The following is a 25,327-nucleotide window of genomic DNA, read 5'->3' on the forward strand; positions in this document are numbered from 1 at the left end:
ACGTCTAAAAATAAATAGCAGCAACAGCAAGTGTAGTTATGGCGGGTTTGTTTTCATTTAAATTGATGAGAGAAATTTTACGGAACACGTTTCTGGAAATTTAGATAGAACTTCATAAAAATGTCCGGGTTCAATTTTGGAAATGCTGGTGCCAATACGTCTACTGGAAGTGCATTTACTTTTGGAGCCAATAAGTTAGTATGAAATGCATGTTTTGTCTATAATAGATTTGCATTGAATCGTTACTAAATTGTACAACTTTATTTACAGTAATTAATTATAATACACCGTTACCTCACATATGCTTTGCACTCACAATGGGATATGCATGAAAATGTAGGGTTTACTCTTTCGTAAGAAATTGCAATCTAATTGGTAATTATGTATTACATATGCAGTGAGGTTAGTTGACAGCCTGGATGAAAACTTGAGCGTCCCCAACTAACCTCACTATTTCATGTTAATTTACCTTTAGTTCAGCCGCCAGGATGCATTACCACTAAGCTAGATTAGATTAACTCTTTATTTAATGATAGGGGTCTGGGGCGAAGCCCCCAACCACATAATATTTAAAGTAGTTTACTTTGGTTTATAATGGGAGTCAGATTATTTGTATTAACATGAAATGATCCCATACCATCTTGTCCAATTTGCACTTTCACCGTAAAAATTTCACTTCAAATCTTATCACTGTTCCGATGTAACACATACGAAACTTTTTTCAGTGTTACGCTTTTCGTAAGTCTTTTCTTCTTTATTTCATAGAAGATTATGTCTGTTGCAGTTATATTTAATATGATGTGTTAAGGAGGGTCTGGGGGCTAAATCCCCAGTTGGGGTAGTTGAGGCTTTTGGGCTTTGCCCCCATGTCGCTCGATAATTAGATTACGTTACCGGTACTTTGGTTTATAATGGGATCAGATTACCTATTTTATTAATACAAAAAATCAATTATATTAACGGAAAACATATCTTGCACCACCTGTTTTCACTTTTCCATATTATTTCACTTTTAATATAAGAGTTTCACTTCAAACCTCATGACGTGCTTTTATACCAATTTTTCCTGGACCTGGATACACTCGTGATATATCTTTAAGGAACTGAAGGAACATTTCAGAAGCAAACCGCTTTGTACTGGTATGTCTATATATGAATTCTGATAGATAAAGGAATCCGTGCTCACTCTCTCTTTCTTTACACTATACTACTTCTTTTACTGAACGCCATATCCTTTCATTGTTTTGGGTGTGTACAGATGGATCGTCACTGTTGACAGATTCCAAACTATGATTTACAATATCATGTTGGTAAAGGTGTTGATTTATACATCCTTTTGTGTCACAATCTATGTTACCAAATATCCACACTTGCTTCTTTTCATGAAGGAGAAAGTGTCCTTTCTTGTACTTCCTGGTTCTTATGTGGCTTTCTTCAATCTCAATGGTGTGTCCTATTCCACCAATTTGGCAGGAATTGTAGCTCGAACAAACATAACATATTTTCCTACAGAATGTGTACCAATCAACAGCAGTATTTTTATCTACATTATCTTCAAGAGCACAATCTTCTATGCTTCTTATTGCTAGAGAGCTCTCTCTCTCTCTCTCTCTCTATATATATATATATATATATCTGTGTGTGTGTTTTTCTGCATTCAAACCATGTATTGGGTCGTGGAGAAATACAATATCTGCAATTTCGGCAGCTCATTTTGTAGGGAAAAAACTGTTTTGTTGTATCTTTTACCCATATTAGTTACACTTCTTTCGGTATGACATTTTCACACGTCTTTTCTTCTTTATCTGCCAGAAGATTACGTTCTTTGCAAAATGTGATAGATTTCTCTTCATCCAAAGTTGCTATAGTCAGCTGTCTACTAGTGAATGTTTCCATTATTTTAGTTTAATTTTTAAATGAACTTTTTTGTTAGCATGTATCCAAAACTTGTATTCTCAAGGAGTTGAAAATTCGTTTGTGAAAGTTGAATAATGTGTGTAACAATGAGAATTACGTCATGAGGATTGTTGGTTTTATATTCTCTTATAATTTATTATTCCCTAGTTATCATATTCATTTATTTATAGAAAATAAACTTACGCACACAGAATACTATTTTAAAGAAGGAAAAGTTCGTCCAAAGGGCTGAATTCGGGAAGAGTACCTAAAACACTCATTGCATTTCCGCGTTGAATAGCTATACTTACTTGAGTGTTGACGCAAATAATTAGTGCAACAGTGATCACCAGTAATGGAGATCACAATTAGGCCTATTTGAGAGTGTCCAAGGACACACTAAGGACCAAAGGTCTCCACAGCAAAGGGCATAAAGATATAATTGTCTGAAAGATGTTCATATTTATTGACTTTTTTCTTCATGGCTAATTTAATGTAGGCCTAATTATATAATTTTAATATATATATTTTTTTATTTTAAACATGTATTTTCATCATTTTCAAGTTTCAGGGATTAGGCTGTTCAGAAACGTTCACAGGACTAATGTGATTAGAATAATTTCATATTTTCTTTCTGTAAACTTAAGAGGAATATTAAAACGTAATTGATCATTGTGTCTGTTTAGCTCAGTTGACTAAGGTGTGTTAATAAATCCAGGTAATTATAGATGAGATGTCGCTCATATGATTAAATTGAATGAACGATATCCTGTTGCTAGGTGACTCACTCAGAATTAAATAACTTAGTTCACTTAAATGAATGATTCTTTGATAACGGCTGTATAGTTCACAAACAAGAACGCTGTATCGTAACACTTTGTGAAATCACTTGGATGACGGAAAAAATAAAACATTACATTTCCAGTGAGGTCCATGGTAAAATGCTAATTTTTACACCAAATTTTTATTCAACTTTTTGGTCCAGAGAAAATACTAGTAAATAAGTGTTTTTGTGAAAGACTAGTATTTTCTCTAGACCAAAAATCCAGTGTAAATGGAGTAAAATTAGTATTCTACGTGGACCATATTAAATGTGTGGTAAAATGAAGATTTCATTTTCACTAACTGAAGACTTCCTACAATATTGTTCGTATTCTATATAATACGCAGCACTACCGCTATAGTTCACTATGCATTTCGTTTAATAATAAAACACTTCCTACAAAATCATTTGTATGACACTATCACTCATTGCTGAGGAACCATGTGTTGTGGGTTACAGACATTTCCTTTTTGCACTTCAAACAGAATGAATAGTGTGAGTATTTTGCCCTCTTTTGCCAATAATTCACACTAAGCTTATCACTTGAGTTTTAACTCACACATTTCTTTTCACTTTTGTCAGGTATTAGTTTATACAACATGGCGAAATCAATCCCATCTTCTTCACTGTTCACATCACTGAAACGTTTTCTCAAATTACAATTATTTTTACTTTTCATGGCTAATGCAATAAATTATTATTACTGTAAGCTTAGCATCTTGAAAATGGCGCTTCAGCTAACAATGCTTGTTTATCAGGTTGCTTTGGGAATGTGACGTCATAGATAATACTCGTCAATATTGTCCTGTTTATGCTTATTTTTCCAGCTTCTCTTTGCTATAAACACGTAAATTGTTTTTTTTTTAACGTCAAGCATAATTTAGATTACCAAAATTTGCTTTATCTATTTTATTTATTTTCTTTAATCCTACCGTAAACAAAAGAGACGTATTTAAAACTTCATTTCACAATGTAGCTGTTTAGCTGAGCGTGTTAAGACGAGGTGTTATAGTGCCAGAGGTCCCGGGAACGAATCCCATCCAAACCCCCAAGGTAAATAAAATTGCATTTGTATGATACAGTAGTATAGCTTGAGATATGTAGAATTACACGATAGAATTGAGGTAGTAATAAAATAAAAGTAAAGTAGAGAAACATGTAGGAGAGAATAGGAGAAATGGTACAATGCGGTAGGGCTAGGAGAGAAAAGGAGAGTTAAGAAAAACATAATAAGGAGAGACACCTAGGAGATAGAAGAAAGCCTTAAAATAATTTTAATTCAATTGAATCATTGGCTCAGCAACATGTCGTCTATATATATTCGATTCCCTAATCGTTTCAAATGTATATCATTTTACCTTTTAGGTTTGTTTCCAAATTACATGTAATACACTTTGTCAGGTCTGGCAACCTTTTCGTAAGGGAAGCTAAATTTATTTATTTATATGGATGTAATGCACATATTACGATGTAGTGATGGCAGTAGTAGTAGTAGTAGTAGTAGTAGTAGTAGTAGTGGTAGTGGTAGTGGTAGTGGTAGTGGTAGTGGTAGTGGTAGTGGTAGTGGTAGTGGTAGTTGTAGTGGTAGTGGTGGTAGTGGTAGTGGTATACAGAGATATGAGAAATGGTAATAAAGAAGTAGAGGTGGTGACATCTAGTAACTAATTATATTAACTTATTGAGTAATTAGTTTCATTTTGGAGATGCCGATAAGCTCACTGTATTATAATATCAATTTTTGTTTTCCACCTGTGCTTATCTTAATATTTGGATTTATATTAACGTTTTCGACACTCGGTGTGTGTCATCTTCAGATATGGGGTCTATGTCATTGTGTGTTGTGAAGACCTAGCTTCTTAATTATGTTGTGGGTTGTTCACTTGTGTATGACCTTTCATGATTTTTTAATTTAGCTAAAATTATTATAAGCAATGTGTGATTGGTTGTTATGATTCTGTTAAATTCTATCTTTTGAAAACCCATATAGGACAATAGAAAATTATGTTAAAAACATTATTATGACACATAACTTAAATATAAACAAGTAAAATATATACACTATAAAAACACTGTAAAACACTGTATACACTATATCACTTTTATCACATATATGGTTGGCTGTGTTGGCCTGTTATATCGTTAAAATTGGGTTGTTTTTACTGTTCTTGGTAAAAACTGTCTTTTTGACGCACTTTCACTGATTTTCCATAGTATTGTATGTTGGAGTTTTTGATGTTGTTCAAGTTGACTACTGTGAATCATGGATGCTGTTATTGAGTACTTAGACGTATATAATACAAGTTATTTTCTGTTGAGTCCGCTGTCTAGTATGGCCAAGCGTGTCTGCAACAATTTACTTTATATTAATAGATTGAATTAAGACGATTTTGTTTTTTATTAAGTTGGAATTTATCGCGTAAAAATGTTGTATGGAAAGTACTTACAATTTTAGCTGATGTTGGAGTGTTCCTATGTGGTGCATGGCTGAGACTAGAATGGCGGGTTCAATTACAATATTTTCTTAATGTACGTCATCTGGAGTGGGAAGTGGAGGAGGTATTGGTGGGACCTGTGTGGTTGTTGTGTGTGTTTGTTTCGGCGGGAATAATTTAAACAAGTTAAAAAGTGGGTTATTTGTATTGGCTATTTGTTCGTTGAGGAGGGGTCTTTCTGAGTTAAATTCTTTTATAATGTGAAATTGTTCCGCGGTGTCTATTGTGGAGTTATTTATGATTTTTAATATTTTTAATGTGTCATTTATATTTGTTAATTCATGATTTTCCTCGATGAGGTGCTGTGCAAATTTGGATTTGTTCCTATTGTAAATAAAATCGGAGGTGTGTTCACGGTATCTAATTTTGATATTTTCCCATAGAAAGTCAAACTGTGCCATTGTTTTTTGTTTTTGCGGGTTGGAGTGTAGTGGAGTCTTTTTTATTTAGTTTTAAATCAAACAAACTCAGTAATTTTTTCAGAAAACAAAACATCAATATAGCCCCCAGCACCAACAATAAACTAAACAATATAATTCCGAACAAAACCAACAACAACGAACCATTACTAAACAGCGGAATATATCAATTGAAATGTAAAAATTGCCCCAAAACATACATAGGTCAGACTCGACGAAACTTCAAAATTAGATACCGTGAACACACCTCCGATTTTATTTACAATAGGAACAAATCCAAATTTGCACAGCACCTCATCGAGGAAAATCATGAATTAACAAATATAAATGACACATTAAAAATATTAAAAATCATAAATAACTCCACAATAGACACCGCGGAACAATTTCACATTATAAAAGAATTTAACTCAGAAAGACCCCTCCTCAACGAACAAATAGCCAATACAAATAACCCACTTTTTAACTTGTTTAAATTATTCCCGCCGAAACAAACACACACAACAACCACACAGGTCCCACCAATACCCCCTCCACTTCCCACTCCAGATGACGTACATTAAGAAAATATTGTAATTGAACCCGCCATTCTAGTCTCAGCCATGCACCACATAGGAACACTCCAACATCAGCTAAAATTGTAAGTACTTTCCATACAACATTTTTACGCGATAAATTCCAACTTAATAAAAAACAAAATCGTCTTAATTCAATCTATTAATATAAAGTAAATTGTTGCAGACACGCTTGGCCATACTAGACAGCGGACTCAACAGAAAATAACTTGTATTATATACGTCTAAGTACTCAATAACAGCATCCACGATTCACAGTAGTCAACTTGAACAACATCAAAAACTCCAACATACAATACTATGGAAAATCAGTGAAAGTGCGTCAAAAAGACAGTTTTTACCAAGAACAGTAAAAACAACCCAATTTTAACGATATAACAGGCCAACACAGCCAACCATATATGTGATAAAAGTGATATAGTGTATACAGTGTTTTACAGTGTTTTTATAGTGTAAATATTTTACTTGTTTATATTTAAGTTATGTGTCATAATAATGTTTTTAACATAATTTTCTATTGTCCTATATGGGTTTTCAAAAGATAGAATTTAACAGAATCATAACAACCAATCACACATTGCTTATAATAATTTTAGCTAAATTAGAACATCATCATGAAAGGTCATACACAAGTGAACAACCCACAACATAATTAAGAAGCTAGGTCTTCACAACACACAATGACATAGACCCCATATCTGAAGATGACACACACCGAATGTCGAAAACGTTAATATAAATCCAAATATTAAGATAAGCACAGGTGGAAAACAAAAATTGATATTATAATTATTGAGTAATAGTTGAATGGAAAAGTGGTATATGTGCAGTCCCATGTACTAGGAAAATAGCTACCCCGGAAAATATTGAAATATTGTATGAAACCTGATGGTGCAGATTACCTAAAAATCCATGAAACAAGTGTTAGGAGTTGGAGGTTTGAATAATGTTTTAGAGTGCAACCCCTAATCCCCCCGATTGGAACTGTCGTCCCCAAACCTCCACTAGGGTATAATATAAATACAACAGCATTAAAACTAGTTTTGTGGGATTTAATCGATTAATCTAATTGATCAATTTCTGTTGTAAGATTAATCAATCAAAAATATTTAATCGAATAATCGAGTCGATTAAAATTAATCAGTTGTAATTGATATTAATTATTATTTTGTTAATGCAAACTTGTACTAAAAATTCTGATAATCGGAAATTGCTTACTTAAAAGCACAAAAGTACTGTTATTTTCTAACTGTAAACCAGGTAGAGTAGGGAAAATCTTTGCACAAACACTTCAGAAAGAGATGTTAATATGAGGACAGTGACCTAGTCTACCCCTGTTGAAGTTGAAACACAATGTGAAACCCTTATTAAGTTTTATGATTTTCCAAGAAACTTCTACCTTGTTGTCAGCTCATCTTCCTAGCATATGAAATACATACTCTTCTGGGATTCGTTCCCCTCATCCCTTATAAAATAGCCATGTCTACACTGTGTGCAAGTGACAGCATAACTACCTTCTTCTCTTTCTAAAATCTGGTAATTCGATTACAATAGGGGCCAGTGTTCTGTTTCGACCGCTGTAGTTTTGAAGTTGCATTTTCTGTACTGAGTTTGTATATGAAGGTTGTGCGTTTAGTTTGTTAAAGAAAAAAAATCAGTTTTCTGTGGTTTGTAAAAAGTGTAAACTCCATTAATGTCATATGAGAATTTGAGAGGTAAACTCGTTGAAACGTTTGGATTTAAACTGAATGATTGTGGAGAAGTGCTTGACAGAAAGAAGGTTTTTTCGTGTTTAATGATGCAGGAAACATTATTCCTAAACATAGAGCAGGACTTACTTCGGAGCATGTGAATGTACTCACATGTTTAAAATCATGGATGGAGCAGTATTAGTCATAGTTTTTGTTATTTATGTTTGTCTCAAAAATTCCCGGAGAAATTTACACAGTAAATTATAACCCTCATAATAAATATGTTAGTAAGTAATTAAAATAGTTGTTTTGTAATATAACGATACAATATATACATATATACAACATTTAATAATTATGCTTATCACCAAACACAAGTTAAATTTAACAATAATTGTGTATTACAGTATATTAAAACATTTTTTCAACTCGATCAAAACTCGGTTAATCTATCGATTAATTGATTAAATTCAAATAGTTAATCGATTAAATATTTTGATCGATCAACAGCACTACTTTTTACCAATGACACTTGAAGTTCCATGAGCAGTATTGTCTCCGGTGTCTGCAACTGGTGGCTTGATTTTTATGCTTAGGATAGCATCATTAGATTGATTTCCATAGCAATCACTAGATTGATTTTCAAGCCACTAACATTTTTGGCCCGGTCTTGTACTTTATGCTCTATCAATTTGAGTCCAAGTTCTTGCAAATAGATGCAATCTTTTTGGCTTTTCATGGGTGACTTAAGAAACCAAAGTAACAGGTGGGTTTCCTGTGTCGAGATCAGTGAAAGCGAATTTGCTAGAGTAAACCTCTCGATCTTTTGTCATTTTCAATTCCTCTGGAATATGTTTGCGTTTAGTCTGCATTGTACCAACAAGTGTAAGCACATAATCAGTGTACAGTTCTTCAGCCAGTTCAACTGATATGTAATATCTATCTGTTTGTGATATTACGACCTGAATGTTTTAGAGGCATCATAAGCCTCTTCACAATTGATTTAGGACTCCTGGATTCTGGAGTACTGTCTTTTGTTTTGCCGGCTTACACCTCCATATGCAAGACATACCTTTCTCTGCAGTCAGTTAGTATTCTGATGAGAACACCATATTTTCCAGGTTTTTCCTTCATAAACATCTTGAATGGACACCATCCTCTAAATAACGACATCTCATCAATCACTATGCTCTCTCCTGGACAATAATACTGCAGAAATGTTTCATTCATTAATTTAAACACTTCTCGAAGAGGAGCAAACTTATGTCCCTTCCTGCAATCCTCTCTGGTGTCCTTATCATCAAATCTTATAACTTTCACAAATTCTCAAAATCTTGATAGTCAAGCTTCATGTCATCATTGGCAGCCATGAGAATGAAAATTCCAATCAATGACATAATTTCTGTTTCATTAGTTGCCTTTATTCCTATGCGTTGAGTCTTCTTTTAATGTACTGCACAATAATACGTATGATGTCGGAGGTGAAAAATTTTTAAAACGAGTCCAGAATGCTGGTCACATTTCCTTTGGGTCATAAACCTGGACGTTCTCTGATAATATTTTGTGTAGAGCGTCGTCTTCATTGAGGTGGTTGAGATAAGTAACGTCTACTTGATTTGGCGACATACTCTGTTACAGGTGTATTATTTATATTATCATTATCCACCACAGAATCATTCATATCATCATCTTCACTTTTGCTCACTGGAGCTGTATCATTATATTCAACAATGTTACCCTCCAATTTATATATAAATTATGACTTCACTCACATCCTCGTCTGAAACTATAAAATTTTGGTCCCATGATTTATGTAAATCTTCTTCAATTTCCTTATCTGACAAATACTTGTTGCACTCTGTGCTCATTGTGATGTTCGCTCTTTATAAGCCTTTATACATACAAAACGTCTACCCACAGCAATAATAACATAAACGGGAGTTAAATATTTCATTACAACAATGAACAATTTGAAATAAAATAGCGAGACATGTACTAACTTATCAAGAGTACCAATCCCTGCCTATAAAATTATTCTTGTATAGTATAGTACCATGGTGGACCAAGGGAGGGAACTTTATGCACCTCTTGAACATTATGCCTCATATAAATTAAGTGGATGCAGATAACTAAAGAATTCATGCAAATTATTATGTGACATGTTTGAATTGACACTATCTATTTTCTTCAGATTTCTTTCCTTATACTTTTGCGAATATGAGAGAAAAAATCAATGTGTGGGCACTTTGTGCCCTCCCCCCCCCCCCCCATTTGACCTGCTAGGGTTAAGTAAAACCTCATAAAAATTACCAACTTAAACCTTTCTCCTCCAATAAAATCTGATGACTTCGGACTTACTGTTAGGGACCAAGACAAGAAATGGGCCCCACATGTTGTGTATCACAATTGCGAAGATATGCTGCATGATTGGACAAAAGTGAAACGTAAGGTTTTACCTTTCGGAATTCCCATGACCTGGCAAAAAGCAAAGGATCATATAAGTGATGGCTATTTTTGTCTCGTCAAGACAAAGAGTTTTGACAAGAAAAACAGATTCAGCATCTTATATTCCAGTATCCCCTCAGCAATTCGACCTAGTGTGCATTCTGATGAGCTACTAGTTCCAGTTCTTAAAGAGTTTACTACATCTGAAGATGAAGATAAAAATTTGGAGACAAGTGTCGAGACTGAAGGAATAGCACAGGACGAGTATTCTTCTAGTATTGAAGAGTCCTTAACCACTCAGAAGTTTAACTAGTCTGAGCTGAATGATCTTGTGCGTGATTTGGATCTCTCCAAACATGCAGAAGTGTTAGCCTCTAGATTGCAAGATGAAGGATTACTGAGCCCAACATAAAAGTTTCATACGTCCGAAAACGGGAGGAGGCTTTTCTTTCATGTTTTACAGAGGAGAATAAGTTTGTTTATTGTCATAATGTCTCAGGTGTTCTACAGCAATTAGGGGTACATTATACGTTGCAAATGATTGGGGTTTATTTGTAGACAGTTCTAAGCGTGATCTGAAGTGTGTTCTACTACATAATGTCATAGTAACAAATGTGTTATATAGCAATTAGTTTATGACTTATATGTTTACGTTTGTACCACTGAAGAAATTTAGACTATATTGCAATTTAATGTTTATTAATCATCTAATTTAAGGAAGTTTATGACTGTGTGTTTCAGTTTGTATTACTGAAGAAATTTAGAATATATTGCAATTTAATCTTTATTGCTCAGCTAATTTCAAGACAGTTGTTTAGTCAACTGTCTGAAGACAGGTTTCAATCTCGTGACACCAATAAGACATTACTCATAAGGCAACTAGGCCAAGAGATAATGGGGTAGGGTAGCCAGTTCCTTTCCCCCTTTAACCTCTTAACTGATGGCCATTTAAATCCTCGCGCCACTAGTATGTTGGTGAATAGGGTTTTAAATCCTGTGTGGGATTTAAAAACGGGGAGGATATAGAATAATGCTTGTATCTTCTACAAGTTTCAATATTTTTCATGGGATAAAAAGTAATATGTTACAGAACATTTTCCACTTTAAATTAATTAACATAGCTATGCTATGTGATAAAGTAACTGATATATATCACAAAATATTTGTAAATTATTTTCTAAAAGACACTCTGATGTATTGTAAAGTCATTTGCTTATGAATGTGATCAACTTTTCATATCTCCTTGACTGTACTATAGTCAAGAGCGAATGTTTACAGTCAGAAAGCGCGAGAGACACAGCGAGTATGTTGTGACAGGACTTAGAGTCTTGGACAAAGATTTCTTTCACTGACCTGCTACAGTCTTGGTATGTATCAGTTGTAGCTTCTCTTCCTCAAATGTCTGCTTACATTCCATTGTGTCATAAGGCCCATAGTCATGGCTGCATGTGCAAGTGATTCTAAGCTCCAGAGTTGTAAATGTGTGCGCGCAGAAAATTTGACAGCAAAGGATGTAGAAGTATTAGACGCCAACAGTGATTTCAGTTATAACTTCAGTGACGAAGACATTGAACCAATAAATGCATCCTGTGACAGTGATGCCTGTAGGGTCCAGGGGTGAGGAAGCACTATGGAAAGAGCGAAATTGCAGTATCATAGTATGTCACTCTTTTGCAGATTCTGATAGTGAGCTTCAATCAGACACATGGCTAAATAGTGATAGCCAATCAGTAGACATATTTGTTTACTTTTTCAATGATGAGTTGGTCAAATTGATAGCAGCAGAGACAAATTCCTATCATAACAGGGTGAAAGAGGAACTTGTCTCAAAGAATAAATTGTTACCAAAAAGTAGAATGCATTCGTGGAAATATATTACAAGCGATGACATACTGCATTTGTTTGGCTTGATAATACTAATGGGAGTAATTCGCAAGCCTAACATTGAAATGTATTGGTCTACCGATGAAATGCTTGCCTTGTCTTTTTTTTTTTTTTTTTTTGGAAAATGTATATCTGAAAATAAATTCAGATCAGTTTTGAAATTTCTCCACTTCACAAGCCAAGACATAGAGGAAAATAGAATGCGCAAAATACTACCAGTTTTGAGCACCTTATAAGTAAATTCAAAGATGCATACTGGTCACAAAATTACTGTGGATGGAAATCTTATGTTATGGAAAGTCCGACTTGGCTGGAAGCAATTTATTTGGACCAAACGGGCTAGGTTTGGTATAAAAACATTTGACTTGTGTGAAAGTGGGACTGGATACCTGTACAGTAGCATTGTACGAGGGTGATCCAGGAAATAACGACCATTTTGTTGTAATAATTAAAAAAAAATATTTATTTGTAAAAACAAAGTCTGTTACATAACTGAAGCTTCCTTTACTTCTCTACATAATCACCACCTACATTTAAGCATTTGTCATATCTGTTCACTAGCTTTCGTATCTGTTCACTAGCTTTAGAATTCCCGTGTTATACTCCTCTGCCGCCAGTTCATTAAGCCAGGTGTTCACTGTCTTCTTCAACTCTTCATCACTTCCAAAACGCGTACCACCCAGAAAGTCTTTCAGTTTAGTGAAAAGGTGAAAATCGCTAAGAGCAAGGTCTGGACTATAGGGCGGATGATCAAAGATTTCCCAACCGAATTGACCCAGCAATTCTCGAGTTGAAGCAGCAGTGTGCGGGCGGGCGTTGTCGTGAAGAAGCACAACTCCTCTCGAAAGCATTCTTCACCTCTTGTTTTGGATGGCTCACCATAGTTTTCGTAAAGTCTCACGATAACGATTTGCATTGATCGTAGTGCCTTTTGGCATGAAATCCAGCAAAAGAACACCTTTGCGATCCCGAAAGACAGTAGCCATGACTTTTTGTGTTAAGAGAGTCTGTTTGAATTTTCTCGGTTTCTTGGGTGATGAGGGATGATGCCACTGACGTGATTGGCGCTTGGTCTCTGAGGTGTTGTGAGACACCCAGGTCTCATCACCAGTCACAATTTGATCAAGAAAGGCGTCTCCATCTGTGTGATATCGCATCAAGAATGTCAATGCTGAGGCCATTCTCTGAGTTTTGTGTTGGTCACTCAGTTGCCGTGGAACCCATCGTGCACTGATTTTGTGGTAGCCAAGATGTTGCGACACAATTTCACCAAGCAAAGAACGAGAAATGTCAGGAAAGGCAATATGCAATTCGTCGAGTGATGTGCGCCTGTCTTGCAAGATTCTGTCGTTCACTCTAGTCTTCAGGTCTTCTGTGATGACTGATGGGCGTCCGGGTCGAGTTTCATCGTGGACATTTGTTCGCCCATTGTTGAACATTTCGCACCATTTTCTACATTTCTTTCATTCGTTACAGTATCACCATATACTTCTTTCAATTGCCGGTAAATTTCTGCAGGTTTCAAATGTCGGGCATTCAAAAATCGAATCACACTCCTCACCTCACAGTCGGCGGGATTATCAATCACGTCGTTCATTTTGAAGTAACACAAAATGCACAATGGCGACTTGTTGCAACCAGTACTCACAATATTATGAGAACACATGTTAAGGAAGCCAGTTGACCTTCAAACAAGGAAGGGGAGTCAGCTGCGCGGTGGGTATGCGCGAACGGTCGTTAATTCCTGGAGCCCCCTCGTATATACAGGAAAAGACACAGACAATACAGGTAATAAAGATTTGGGACTTTCTGGCTCAATAGTAATGCACCTTGCAGACTCGCTGCTGGGTCAGGGAAGAACTTTATATTTAGACAACTGGTACATTTCACCTAAATTATTCATAGAACTGTACAACAGGGGAACTAATGCGTGTGGGACTGTATGAACAAATCGAGTTTGTTTACCGAAGGTCATTTGTACTCAAGTCCTCAAGATAGGAGAAATGGAGGTAAAGCAACTCCCTTCCCTAACGTACGTTGTGTGTTGTGATAAGAGGGAGATATCAATTCTATGAAACTGCCATGCCAGGGTAAATATGATAGAAACAGGAAAGGAGAGCCTACAGTTCAAACCTGACGTAGTGCACAAAGACAATATGAATATGGGGGCGTGGACTTGGTAGACCAAGTGACACAGGCCTATCTATCTATGTGTAAAACAATAAAATGGTAAAAGAAATTGTTTTTGCACATGATGGATATTATTCTATACAACAGCCTTGTCATATGGAAAGTCCTCAATCCAAGGAAAAAGATGTCTTACTTAGACTTCCGACTGGCTGTTGCCCGTGTACTAATTCAAAGGCACTACATTGAACGCCGCATACATAAAGGTGGGAAAAAGTCATCAAAACCGGCAATTCTCTGTCTAAAAGAAAAACATTTTCCCACACGAATCCCATCCACAGAAAAAAAGAAATATGCAACCCATCAGTGTTTTGTTTGTAAGTCCAAGGGAATCTGCAAAGAAGTGCAATGATGTGTGCCACATGTGACGATGTTCCCTCGTGTTTCCAACCCTGTTTCGAAATTTATCATACTCGACACAACAATTAGAGGTAAGTTTATATTATAATAACACTCAAAGGATGTTTATAAAAGTTTATAAAATACATTTACAGAGCATTTTCTTGTAAAATAATCATCTGTGCACACCGCTAGTTGCGTAAAAACTACGTCCATCACAGCCAGCGTGCACGCATAGATTCTACGTCCATAACAGCCAAGGAGTTAATCAAATATCTCTCCACATATGCTATGAGGTAAATGAGAAAAAATGAAAATTGAAGTTTTGACATATCGATTGCAAAAAGACCAGAGGTTTCAGAAAAAAATTAACCTCAGTTCTGAAATCAGCACCCACAAATTAGTTAATAATAGCTGTTAATAGAAATGCAACAAAAAATTTGTTGGTCAGTATAATTATTTCTAGCGAAATAATGTTGCTGTAGGAGAATGAAATAACCATATTTGAACATGTATTGATGATCTCTAATTTATTTATTCTAAAAATAACAAAAAAAAAATTGAATTTATCTCTACACAAGGCAGTCTGAGTAAGTGACAGAGACAAAAACTATTAACATACCAATACTAATGATAATGTCAAGCTTGTTAAATAAACAAATTTTATGATTACACTGTGTTAATTAATGGAACTATTATGATATATTACATCATCATCCATGGCGCTACGTGCAATTCATCTCTGAATCTGGACCTCCTCAAGAACTCTCCACATGTCCCGATCCAATGCAATCATTCTCCAATTCCTCATTCTTAATGATACAACTGATATTTTACCTAGTGATTAGTTTTGGCAGGACTTTATGCTATTTTCAAACTTAGTTTTTTCTTCCAGTTTCTTTTTCTTGGTGGGAAAGTATGTGGACAGAGGGGGGGTTGTGTTTGCAATTGGTAATGTTGTGTCTAACTGCATACTCCCTCAACAAGATAGCAAAAAAGACGAAATCAAAAGAAAGCATGAGACCTCATTAGAAGTTTGAGAACAGTGTAAAGTTCTGCCGAAACTGATCACTAGTACCATATTAGTTTCATTATTTAACGCAATGAAGTTATCAAGTTGTTCATTCAACATTATCATTAGTAATATACAAGTATTAAAAGTATGTAACCAACCAAGATTGAAAACCAATAGACTACTCTTAATGATACATTTAGTTGTGAAAGTGGCATAAAGCAGGTCATTTTTATATATTTGCTGAATGTTGTAGACATAATCTTTCTCAAGCAAATCAAGCTTTCAGGTATAACTCCCTGTAAAGTTTATTTGAATAATTTCGAGGGAAAAATTGTTCCAGGGCCGGGTATCGAACCCGGGACCTTTGGTTAAATGTACCAACGCTCTCCCAACTGAGCTACCGGGAACTCTACCAGACACCGATCCAATTTTTCCCTCTATATCCACAGACCTCAAAGTGGGCTGACAACCATCAAGCAACCAACATTGAATGCACACTAACTCTGTGTGACTTAAATTGTGGTTTTCTGTTAACGAACAGTGGCGTGTATTATGCAAATCAAACTTTCAGGTATAACTCCCTGTAAAGTTGATTTGAATAATTTCGAGGGAAAAATTTTGATCATTTTTTTTCTCTTATCACTATCTTCAAAAGTTCTTGGAAAAATATCCGGGGTTATGTTAGAAGTTCTTTACAAATGTTGTGAAATAGGTGATGTAAGTGGCAAAGCAAGGCAAGAAGATATTGTTTTTCTGCACTAGAATCAAAACTGATCAATTGCAAGATTGATGGAATAATCGTCGATTATGACCTTGGCCTTGTCTAGACAAAGAATTTTTTTTTAATTCTGCAGAGGCATTCAAGGTGTTTTTGTAGACTATTACAGTTGATCCTTTCACATGTCTCAGCTATTTAATTCCGTTCTCCATCATCATTGTTTTGCAGAACAAAGAATTAGACACAGTGTCTTCAAAATTCACTTCTTTTCATACTATTATCTGTGTTAGCTGTGTAGATGATCTGGCTGATGATACCACCAATATTCAGCATGGAAAAAAATATTGTAAAGTGTCATCTGCGGTTTGACACTGATACTGTACAGGCTTTTCAATTCATCCACCACATCTATGCCTTCCTATGTGAGAGTTTAAAATATTATGATTTCCTGTTTTTGTAGATCCACTGTTTCATTGTTAATTTTTCCTCAGAGTGTACACTTGATATAATTAACACATTCTTCGATTTTTAGGGACGTAAGAAAGTAGCGTCCCAATTTTCGAAAATGCAAACATGCTGCTGTGTTCTAACCTTCATTTTATCTTGACGAAAATGGGAGGGTTCTTATTCTTATATAATATTCCAATAATAGAAATTTTCCTCTGAAGTAACTCCATAGCTAATGGCACAGATCTGAAATAATTGTCCATCGTTGCATTTCTCCACATGTCTACTATTGGTTCAACCATTTTCTTTACAACACTACTTAGATTGTTGTCAAAATTTAAGGGTCCATTTTTTTGCTTGCCAGTATATATTTCCAGATTACTTGTGTAAAATGTAAGCAAAGCATACATTTTTTTTTACCATATTTGGCTTGTTTTGACGGATTATACACACAAAATTTACAATGGCCACGAAAAGCTTCTAAAATTTCATCTACTATTGTATATTCACCTACTTGATAATTTGCATTGCAAACCTTTCTTGACTGGTACAAGATTATCTGTCAGTTTAACTATATCACAGTAATTTACGTCATAAAATCTCAATGCATTTGCAATAAGAAATATCTTCTCATGGACATTGTTGCCCTGAAATATTCTGGAGTAGTTCCACCATCGATCCACAATTACTGAATGCAGCAAACTGTTTATCCCAGCTATGTACGTTAGGGTGGTTCTTAATTTTGAACTTTCGAATTTTCTTTGGGACACCTCTTAAAGTTATTACATATTGTACAAATAAAAATTGTGTGAAGTTTGAAGTTGATTTGACGAAAGTAAGTGGTGGCATATCTTTTCTGAAGATTGGCAGCAGAACACTTTTCCCGAATAGAGAGTTTTATTAGAGGTTGAACTTATGACTTAGGATTATTTGTGGTGTATGTGTGATTGGAGGATGACCATTAAATTATCTGGATTCTGAGAAAACATTAGACAGAGATTTTCTATTTACTTGATCAGATAAAAACATATTGAGATGAGTGAGATTAGATGGAGAGAATGCATGTTGCATAGCTTCGAGTGGGAGTCTCCTTCCTACCCACCAAGTGCCGATTGTGGCAAATATGTATTTGGTACTGCATAACTCCACTGTTGTGCTACTAAGATGGTGATGAAGATTGATACGTTTTAGTGTTTGTGATTGAAAGATAATCGAAAATGAAAACAGTAAAGGCTGATTCGTTATTTCTCTTAGAAGAGAATGAGAGACAAATAGCAGGTGCAAAATTGCCTTGTAATGGCCAGATTTTAAAAGTGTTGTTCTACAATAGTCTATACGTAAAGTAAAACTGAACTTACATTCTATGCACATCTGGTTATGAAAGAAATGGAAGTGTTTTGGGAGAAAGCACGAATTCCTACAAGAAAGTTTCAACACACTGTCGAAAAACTGGGAGGCATTGTATAAACTTTATACATTAAAGAGTGGAAAGTGCTACAAAAGAGTTCTAAATGCAGATCTCAACTTCAAGGACAATAAGAGCAGGTATTTCTGGAAAAACTAGATGATCTCTTCTATGTTACATACGTTGATGTCCTTCAAATGATTACCATTGAAGAAGATCGTAAATTTCTTCTAAACCGAAGGAAGAAAGGTAGATGAGGCCCAATAATAGGAAAAGGTGCCCTATGTCAGCAACAGAAAGAATCCAGGCGATCCACTGTGGCTCAGTAAAATGTCAGTGTAAGGTAACTTCTACTGCAAATTCTTAAAAATCAGAATATTGTTAATTAATTCATTGTCATTCATTCATTCATTCATTCATTCATTCATTCATTCATTCATTCATTCATTCACAGTGTTCTGTCCAAGGGCAGGTCTTTCACTGCAAATTCAGCATTCTCCAGTCTTTCCTATTTTCTGCCTTCCTCTTTGTCTCTGCATATGATCCATATATCTTAATGTCGTCTATCATCTGATATCTTCTGCCACGAACTCTTCTCCCTTTCACTATTCCTTCCAGTGCATCCTTCAGTAGGCAGTTTCTTCTCAACCAGTGACCCAGGCAATTCCTTTTCCTCTTCCTGATCAGTTTTAGCATCATTCTTTTTTCATTACTCTCTCCAACACAGCTTCGTTTCTTACTCTGTCTGTCCATTTTACACTCTCCATTCTTCTCCATATCTACATTTCAAATGCTTCTATTCGCTTCTCTTCACTTCGTCGTAGTGTCCATGTTTCTGCCCCACACAAAGCATTTCACTAGTCTCTTCCTTATGTCGGTCATAATGCATAATAGTTATTATTAAGGGTGGTAATAATTATGTCCATCTTTGGCATGTGGACGTGAGGCCAGCAGCCTGTTGGTCGGTCTTGGCCCTTCATGGGCTGTAGCGCATGGATGGAATTACGTTCATAACGCAACTAACACAAAGAATAAAAGCTGTTACGGTACACTAGCCTATGCTTGCTTACTGTTGAATATAATTAATATAACCAGAATTAAGTCTGTATCATATCGTGAAATTACACCTAATATGTTCACAAACTGCTTAAAATAACTGAATAAATAGTAAATATTTCATACATACATCAGTTTCTATTTACAGAGGGAACAGAACATATTGAATCCCTTCATTAACAAGAAATGATTCAATTCAAGTTGAACCTGAGCCAAGCAACATCAAAGTCCCTCAACCTAGCGACTTAAGTCTAACAAATGAGTCTATTGCTTCACAAGGAATTAAATAAGCTAAAATACAAGTAATCACGCCAAAACACTTCATAAGTGCAGAGTGAGTGATTGTGATGCTGTGAGAATATTGTCTGCGAAAGAGAAGCGTTAGGTCATGACTTGAGTGACATTATTATAAACCGTAGTTCTATATTGCGATGTTGTAAGCATTTGTGAAGTGAAATAAGTATAAAATTCTTAAAAAATTCAATGAACTTGGCTGTAGATTCGATCACTGTTAATGGAAAAAGATCAAATAGATAGGTTTTCAATGATCATGACTTCCGGTTCAATGAAACGATAGGGATACCTGTAATTGCTTCGAGTAGTGGACAACACCAAACTGATGCAGTGTATCAATTACTAGAAGAGTGGAAAATCACTGAAAAAATGCAAACACTCTATTTGGATACAATGGCAGCCAACAAGGTCATTTTCAAGGTGTTTGTGTGTTAGGTACTTGAACAGAAATTAGGGAGAGATATTCTCTATTTACCATGTAGGCATCATATCTCTGAAACTATTTTGAAGGGCCAGTTATTCCAATTTTCAAGAAATTCCAGGAAAGTTGGTCTAAAATAAATATGTTTTAGTTGAAACTAAAATACTAATGCTATGAAATGAGGAGAATGTTTAGGGGGAAATATAAAAAAGTTGTCAGTTGAACCAAAGTTCTAAGATCAATATTTAGGAAAAGACATTGAAAACTTTATTTCTCAAGATTCAAGACGAGTTTCTGAATGGTTTTCAATAAATTCTAACTTCTTAGAAAAACATCTATCAGAATGGGAAAGTAACGAGCTTTTCCAGGAAAGGCTACATATCGCAAAATATTTTAAAGGACTGTAAATGATGCAGCACAACTGAGAGTGAAACTGATGACCGACTACAACAATATGATTACAACAAAATAAGAAAAACATTTTATTCTGCAAACTGTACGAATATCGGCACCAGTATTCAGATGCGAAGAGATCAACTTCATTTAAAGACTTTTAAGAACAATAGAAGCATTAATGGTGAAGGATAACACAAAAAAGTTATAAATAATTCACTTCTGGTTGAATATAGCAACTTATGGAAAAGTTTAATTCAAATGTGCCATGTCTTCTTATTACCCAATCCCTCCCATTTTCTCAGGGAATTATTTTCTCAATAAGTGTAACAATTCTACAGGATGTCTTAAAATTTTTACGAAAAATAAAAATCCAACTATGTGACTAAGGACCACCCTAATGTACATACAGCAGTTTTAGGAGGGCTCTTATTTGTTCACTACCGGTATTGGAGTCAATGCAGTCCCTATCATGACTATTAATTTTCACGCAATTTTGATAAATGAATGTTGTTGCATGTAATGATTTCCTCAATAACTTCGTCTGGAAAAAAAAAATTCCAAAAATCTACAACAGTTTTGGCATTTTCCACTCATAGTTTTACACTAGGAAGGTGGGTGACAGTGTTGTGCGTTGTCTCTCATAGTACACACATTAGAGTGACGGGTCCAGAAAGAGTATAATAATACTAACAGACTCTAAACTCTGTAGAAGCGGCAAATAACCCTCCTTCTACTTCATTGCACTTGGCTGCACGGATGTGAATGGCACGTGTATTCTGTACCTCGGCACGGCTGTCTCTTATTAGCGCAGATGATAATCAGATCACAATGGGAATAAAATATAGAAAAAATATTCACTGAAAATACCATATGAAGAACATACTTCTTTTTTTTTTTTTATCAAACAACGCAAGTTCCAGATTCCTTCTCGCTCGATTCGTATGAAGAAGGAAGTTATCTTGTTGTAAAACCGAAAAATGGAACATTTAAATTTACTTTAATTTGTTTTAAAATGTAACATCAGTGGTCACGCAATGAGAGAAACACTCACAGTTCACACTCATGATAAAATTGTCCACAGACTAAAATACTCAGCCTTTATCGTAACACTTGGACAGGTTGGCGAGGAATATATAGAAAATCAGCTGGAATGAAGGACAAAGCATCAATCATTCCCATTCTGTTGTAAACTGGAGTTGAAATTAGGTTTGAGAAAAATGTTCATATAGCAACCACTGCACAGTGGGTCAGATGCTCGGCAGGAAAAAACTCAATTTGCCGACCCTCACAAAATCGACCATTTCTATGTTTATAATTTGGATAAACATTCTTACATGATAGCACCCTTCAAGGAAATCAAGATTTCGATAGGATATAGGGGCTTGGAGAGACCTTGAAGTGGGCTTACACAGGATACATTCACTGCGCACCAGACGTGATTCACTATTCAAGTGCTATATTGTATTACTTTGAAATGAATATATTACCCATAGGTATATATAATTTTTATGGAATTTAAGGAAGCATAAAATAGTTAAATCTGGCTATACTGTATATACAGACTTTTTAATAGTATAAACTAAATCGATTGTACCGTTTTAAAATTGTATTTTAAGAATGACAGGCCTCAACAAGTAGTACACGTTTTAGGTCAAAATGTAGGTAAACCCATGCTGTTCACAATGCTTATTATCAGATTTGTCAATCTTTGTGCCTTTGAAGAAAAACTATTTTATTTCAGGGAAGGAACAATGGTTCCTGCCGACGGTGATGTAAGTGGATTTATATGACCTAATTTTCCAGGGAAAAAAAGTCACTCCAAGATCTGTGTGATTATATGCAAAATAAATTTAATATACAGGAATTTCATAGAATGTGTAATTTGTATTTAAAAAAGCAATCAACTGTTCTAAGAGTGAGTTACATAAGCAATGGCATTTTTTTAAAGCATTGTAAGTGATTATAGGAAAGTTTGAAGTTCCCTAAAAATTTGTAAATTAATTACAAAACCAACTTTTAGTTTAGAAATCCCATTTACCATCTCCTGATATTGGAAGACTCAGAAAATCATTTAAAGAGCTGGAAGAAAAACTGAAAGGACATTAGTTCATTCTCTAATCAAGAAATTTTCTATACAAGAATAATTTCTTTGATCATCAGGAAAAAGATTGCAGTTTACGTTTTAGGCCAAATAACCGAAATGGCACCACAGCAATATAAAATTTTGATGTGAAAGAGTCCCAGGTCTCCCCCTACACGATTTTATGGACCAATAACATTGCTCCTTGAAAAAAAGAACAAGATACATGCCACTCAACGAAATAAATAAAGTGGAGGAACAAATTCAAGATCTTAGGTCAACAGTAGTGATGGTAGCTGGTAAACAAGTAAATGTTTTTTCTAAATTATTACTGACGATTATGTATGGTAAAATTTGTGGTGACATTAGTAAGTCATCAATACACATGATACATATTATGTGGCTCCACACCAAAAATGAACGATGTAACATCTTCATAAATCATTTGTGATGTCAGTGCCTTCAATTTTGGTCTATCCCCTTTGCATACATGGCTCAGGTTTTTTTTTTATGCTTGTTGCACATTTCGTACTGACTGGAATTGGAAAAATGGCAAGTCCGACATCAATAAGAAAAGAAAATCCTAGCTACCAAGAAAAAGGCAGTGACAGATGAATTAAGATTGGAAATAGGACTGTCAGTTGATAATCCTATACTGGGGGAGGGGGTAGCGGTAATACAAATGGTGGCAACACCGCACGCCAATTTTTCAAATATCCAGAATTATCTTCATCTCTCACAAGTGTAAATAGAAGAATTAATAAGAAAACTTTGTCATTCTGTGCTCAATATCAAGTGGCTTTCCAATTAATCTTGAGGCCTTTAATTCATGTACACATGATAAAAAAAACCTGACCCTACAGCTGTAGCTATGGTGTTACATGCCAGTCATCATACATAAAGTTCTCATTCATGATGGACAGATAATGGAATCAGTTCTTAACAATAGGAATGCTAATTGAAGAGGCTCAAGAGGTTAGACTAAGGATACCAAGAGGTTTCGTGAAAGAATGTGGAAAAATCTTAGCACAAAAAAAATTCTTAACCTGCTCCTTGTAACATCGAACCTTGTAATATCTAGCATTGCCTCCTTTTTCAACAAGAAACAAGAATCTCTACCACAAGCAGTGAAAAATCTCTTGAATGAACCTGAAATAGAAATATTAAATAATGGATACTGAGAAGAAGAATTTCAGAATATGTATTATATGTCTTTATCGTGTTAAATTTTACCGTGCCTGGTTAACATGTTTCGGCCTGTTATTGGCCTTCTTCAGTGCAGTTCTGAAGAAGGCCGAAACATGTTAACCAGGTACTGTAAAATTTAACACGAGAAAGACATATAAAACATATTCCGAAGTGATATAGTGTTAAAAGTTGTGTAATTAAGATGTATAAAGAAGAATTTGGTAATGATGATGAGGACTAGAAATTTGAAGAAGACATCGATGAGATGATGACAGAAAAGGACAATCAGGTATTTTTCTATTAGGCTTACTGTTTGTAATGCTTATCTTAGTGATTCCATCCACAGAGTTCTAAAACTTTCAGTGCAATTTTTATCTCAGTGTAAGTCCAGAATTACATAACATTCACTTATAGTAGGTATCATGCACTCCAGATTAAAAAAATATTATGTCTATAATTTTTTCCTGCTAGATTTGCAATCTGTCCCACTGCGACTGGTGGGTTAAGAGCTAGTTACTAGCAAATGCTGGGTAACTTTCGGTGCTGGACCCCGGACTCATTTCACCGGCATTATCACCTTCATTTCATTCAGACGCTAAATAACCTAGATGTTGAAACATCGTCGTAAAATAACCCAATAAAATAAAAATAAAGAGCTAGTCTTAATAAAAGAACATGTAATTTGAGATAAGTTTCATTTTCACTGTAAGTAATGTCAATTTATATAGCATTAGCATATATTAATACATCCGCCTGCCATAACAGATGACCATTAGGTCCAGAAAACAATTTCAGAAAAATACATATATGGAATACAGACAAATAAGAAATATATCAATTCAATAGGTAGTAATCATAGTACAATATGCAATTTAGAAAGTTAAAAATTTAAACATTATATGAATGATTATGTAAAATGCCTTGGATTTCTTTAAGATATTTTAACAAATATTTATAATATCTTGGGATGTCATATTGTTTTAAAATGTTAGTAGTATATTTATATGCCGATCCGTGGGCACCAAAAAGCAAACCCCTCACCTCCCATGTGTAATCAATTGCATTATACCTCTCACTCAAGTGAGGAACACATGAGCGGTAGATGACTTGTTTTTCTTGATTAACCGCTAAGGTTGAGATACATCCATTTTGAACCATACAGTTGGGTCCATTATTACTGCTTTTTTCGTCTGTCTATTAAGAGCAATAATTATATCTGCTCGTCTGTTACTGCCATCCTCAGATATATAGTGTACTTCTTCATGTACCTACTTCAGGATTTTTATTTTTCCTTAAATGTGAGGCAGTATAAGAGTGAACAGTATGATGATGTACATTGTGCAATAAATCTCCTTTAGGACATAATCCTAGCACATGACCAAGAGTCTCAGTTGCCTCACATCCTGGAATTCTACTTTGTTGTAAAGTCATTGTTTGCCCTGGTACGATCTTACTGCTGCAGTATTGCATGACATTTTAATTTTTTAATTTTTTTAGCTATGATATCTTATTATTGTTGTAACTATAGCTATATTAGTTGTTCAAGTATAAACTTT

The 25,327-nt window shown here is 34.9% G+C and overlaps 1 protein-coding gene across 9 annotated transcripts in view; it reads left to right on the forward strand.

Annotated features, from left to right (window-relative positions):
- The window catches only part of Nup58 (nuclear pore complex protein Nup58), a 247,679-nt gene continuing 222,352 nt past the window's right edge, over positions 1 to 25,327 (forward strand). For 8 of the 9 annotated variants that reach the window (XM_069840821.1, XM_069840822.1, XM_069840825.1 and 5 more), the window contains exon 1: positions 2 to 194. In XM_069840821.1, coding sequence (XP_069696922.1) covers positions 121 to 194 — 74 coding nt within the window. In that variant the 5' untranslated portion in view covers positions 2 to 120. Of the gene's footprint in view, positions 195 to 25,327 lie in introns of all 9 variants that reach the window. The other variant, XM_069840824.1, reaches the window with a different exon arrangement.

This window comes from Periplaneta americana, chromosome 12, assembly GCF_040183065.1.
Source record: "Periplaneta americana isolate PAMFEO1 chromosome 12, P.americana_PAMFEO1_priV1, whole genome shotgun sequence".
NCBI classification, from domain to species: Eukaryota; Metazoa; Arthropoda; class Insecta; order Blattodea; family Blattidae; genus Periplaneta; species Periplaneta americana.